This window comes from Octopus bimaculoides, chromosome 1 (assembly GCF_001194135.2).
Source record: "Octopus bimaculoides isolate UCB-OBI-ISO-001 chromosome 1, ASM119413v2, whole genome shotgun sequence".
Taxonomy (NCBI): domain Eukaryota; kingdom Metazoa; phylum Mollusca; class Cephalopoda; order Octopoda; family Octopodidae; genus Octopus; species Octopus bimaculoides.
Window position 1 is genome coordinate 137270520 of NC_068981.1, and position 2900 is coordinate 137273419.

The following is a 2900-nucleotide window of genomic DNA, read 5'->3' on the forward strand; positions in this document are numbered from 1 at the left end:
ATATATACACAAACGATAGTTATGATTGTATAAAGACAGACTTATAGACACGCATACATAATGTGTGTGTGTGTGTGTGTGTGTGTAAAGATATAGATTGGGAGAATGAAAGATAGTGTGTGTATATATATATTTATTTGCTATAGATAGATTTATGGGTAGACACATCAAAAGATAATTCTTGAAACAGATCTATAAATGTATAAATAGATATATAGATATCAAAGCGGGTGTTGTAATCAAAATAATAAACATTCTTTTTTTGTTTTTTTTGTTTTCATCTAGTTCTTTAAAATCAAAACAAAGCCAAAAAATTTTTTTTTTTAAATAATAAATGAAAATAAATTAAAAGAAAGAACGAAAAAACAAAAACCACCGAAGTAAGAGTAAGTTTGAATTAAGCATTTCAAGTTAAAAACCAAGAATGAAACGAAACAGGTAAACGGTGGAGTAGTAGCCGGGTTAAGTAAGTAAATCTACTTACTGTCTGACAAGAGTCAAAGTAAACACAACCATGTTGAAGTTTTTAACACCTGTAAATCATCCTGGAAAGTAAAGATGTTTAGTACTTGGCTGGCGCTCTATAAATTGCCGGTCACCAACTGAAGAAAGGTAGCCGGGTTTTTGAGTTTTGTTGTTGTTGTTGACTTTACTTTTATATTATAGCACTCCTCTCTAGTTCACTCTCTCTCCCTCTCTCTTACTTACTCTTTTTTCTCTCCCTCTCTCTCTCTCACTGTTTATATATATGTATATATGTATATATAACAGCTGGCAGTGCTCCGTTTATCTCTATGTCTCTCTCCTTCTCTGTCTGTCTGAGTCTCTCTTTCTTTTTCTCTCTGTCTCCGTCTAGCTTCGTCGTCGGAGTAGCAGAGGGGGGGGGGGCAAGAGGAAAAAAAACGAGATGAAGGAAGAGGAGAAAGAGAACGAGGAGTGAGTGAGAGTGGTAGTAGGAGGAGGAAGTAAGCGGTCGAGAGAGTATGAGGACAAGTGACGTGTATAATAAACTCAACTCTAAGCTGTCTGTGTTTCTGCTGTAGTCGCCTTCCTTGCCAGTCTGTCGTCACTCCTCCTGATAGTAGAGGGAGCGGTGGCAGTAGTACTGAACAACGTAGTAGTAGCAGTAGTTATAGCAGTAGGAGGAGTAGTAGTAGTAACGATACTGGTTGTTAGTGTAAGACGCAACTCTGCCGCTGCTCTCTTTCCCAACACATGTAATAGTTTTTTTTTTGCATTCGCTATTAAAAAAGGAAAAACAACAAAAACCCTCAAATTTTATAGCCCGTCTTTGTATAATTCCCCTCCACTCCCGTCTGTCGCCCTTGTGGCGAATAAAGAACCGATTAACATTTATTATATTATCATTAGGACGCTAATGATTTTGCGGATTCGCAAAAAAATAAATAAAAACAGTCTCTTAGGCGTTCTAAGTTCAAATCCCATCGTGGTTAACTTCGCCTTTCATCTTTTTCTGGCGGGTGGGGATTCGATAAAATAAAGTCCCAGTCAAAGTACATGGATCGATATAATCGATTGTTCTGTTCTCATCCCGGTAAATATCTGTCCTTAGAAATTATTATTACCAGAATGTTAATGGTGGAAAATGGTATAGCGGCGGCGCCGATCAAAAAAGTGCTTTTGGTATTATTTAGTTACGTTTTTCGGAGATCGAATCTCAACGAGATCACCTTTGCCTATGTATATATATACTTTTTTCTCATCGCTTTCGAGGGATAGTCGATTTACATCGTCTGTATTTCCCCACTACACACGCCTCACAATAAGCGTGGTGGCCTTGTGCCAGACCTAGAGAAAAATCATTATTTTGGCGGTAGAGAGGTTGAAACGGCAGAGCGTCGAACTAAATGCTTTGAAGTACTGAATTATGCCCGTATGCCGCCTGAATTCCACTTCAAATCCGCCAAAATGCTGTTCATCCCCACCCATGCCTCATGATTTCAATAAAATAATAAATTATATGTACCAGACGATTACTGGGTCAATTCAACCGTCTACACTCGTCGGTTGAACTGACCCAGTACTCGTCGTCTCCTATATTATATGTGTGGCCTTGCGTTTATGTGAGAAGATCGGACCAGCTTCAGATCTTACTACTGTCGGTTTTGACTTTTAATGTCCCTGAGTCCGATAAAAAAGAATTATGAATTTAATAATATACCAGAATAAACCATACTCAACCTTACCCTCTAATATTAAAATTCGTACTTAAAAAAAAAATGAAAAAATTATTAAAGTTCTTGGAAGGATCGAGTCCGGTTTCGATTCTTATCTCAGGGTATTATTTCCATTCACTTAACTCTCCAATATTCGGGGTGAGTTATGAACATCACAACCCTTCCATTCTTTATATATATTCGCAAATCAACGTAGACTTTACCCTTTTAACCTTTCGGTGTCTATAAAATAAGAACTAGTCAATTATCGAGACCCAATATAGTTAACTATTCCCTCCTTCAGAGCATCAAAGCGGGAGGAGGAGGGGAGAATCTTTAAAGCACCAGAAAGACAACACATTTGGCGGTCCTTTTCAAGATCGATAAAATACCCCAAGTAAATACCACTCGCTTGAATACCATTCTCATTTAGGATTCTTTATAGGAAAATTAAATCGGGTACTTTATTTTTTATCGATCCCAGAAGGAAGAAAAGGTAAAGTTGGCCTGAGCAGGATTCGATCACAGAATATATATGGCCGTAACATTTTTGCATTTTTGTGTAGCGTGCTAACGATTCTGCGAATTCTTTGCTGAAATGTATGGTTTTCTGCCAATGAATCAAAATATTACACACACACTCCAAAAAAATCACCGTTATTACTTTGGTACCGGACTATATGTATTTCGGTACATAGTTACGTCCCTTTATTAAAAAAAAGA

The 2900-nt window shown here is 37.3% G+C and overlaps 1 protein-coding gene across 1 annotated transcript in view; it reads right to left on the reverse strand.

The window, feature by feature from the left end:
• The window catches only part of LOC106867202 (probable cyclin-dependent serine/threonine-protein kinase DDB_G0292550), an 80772-nt gene extending 79714 nt beyond the window's left edge, over positions 1-1058 (reverse strand). Inside the window, exon 1 of the mRNA XM_052971052.1 lies at positions 485-1058. Coding sequence (XP_052827012.1) covers positions 485-516 — 32 coding nt within the window. The 5' untranslated portion in view covers positions 517-1058. The remainder of the gene's footprint in view (positions 1-484) is intronic.
• Positions 1059-2900: the final 1842 nt, after the last annotated feature.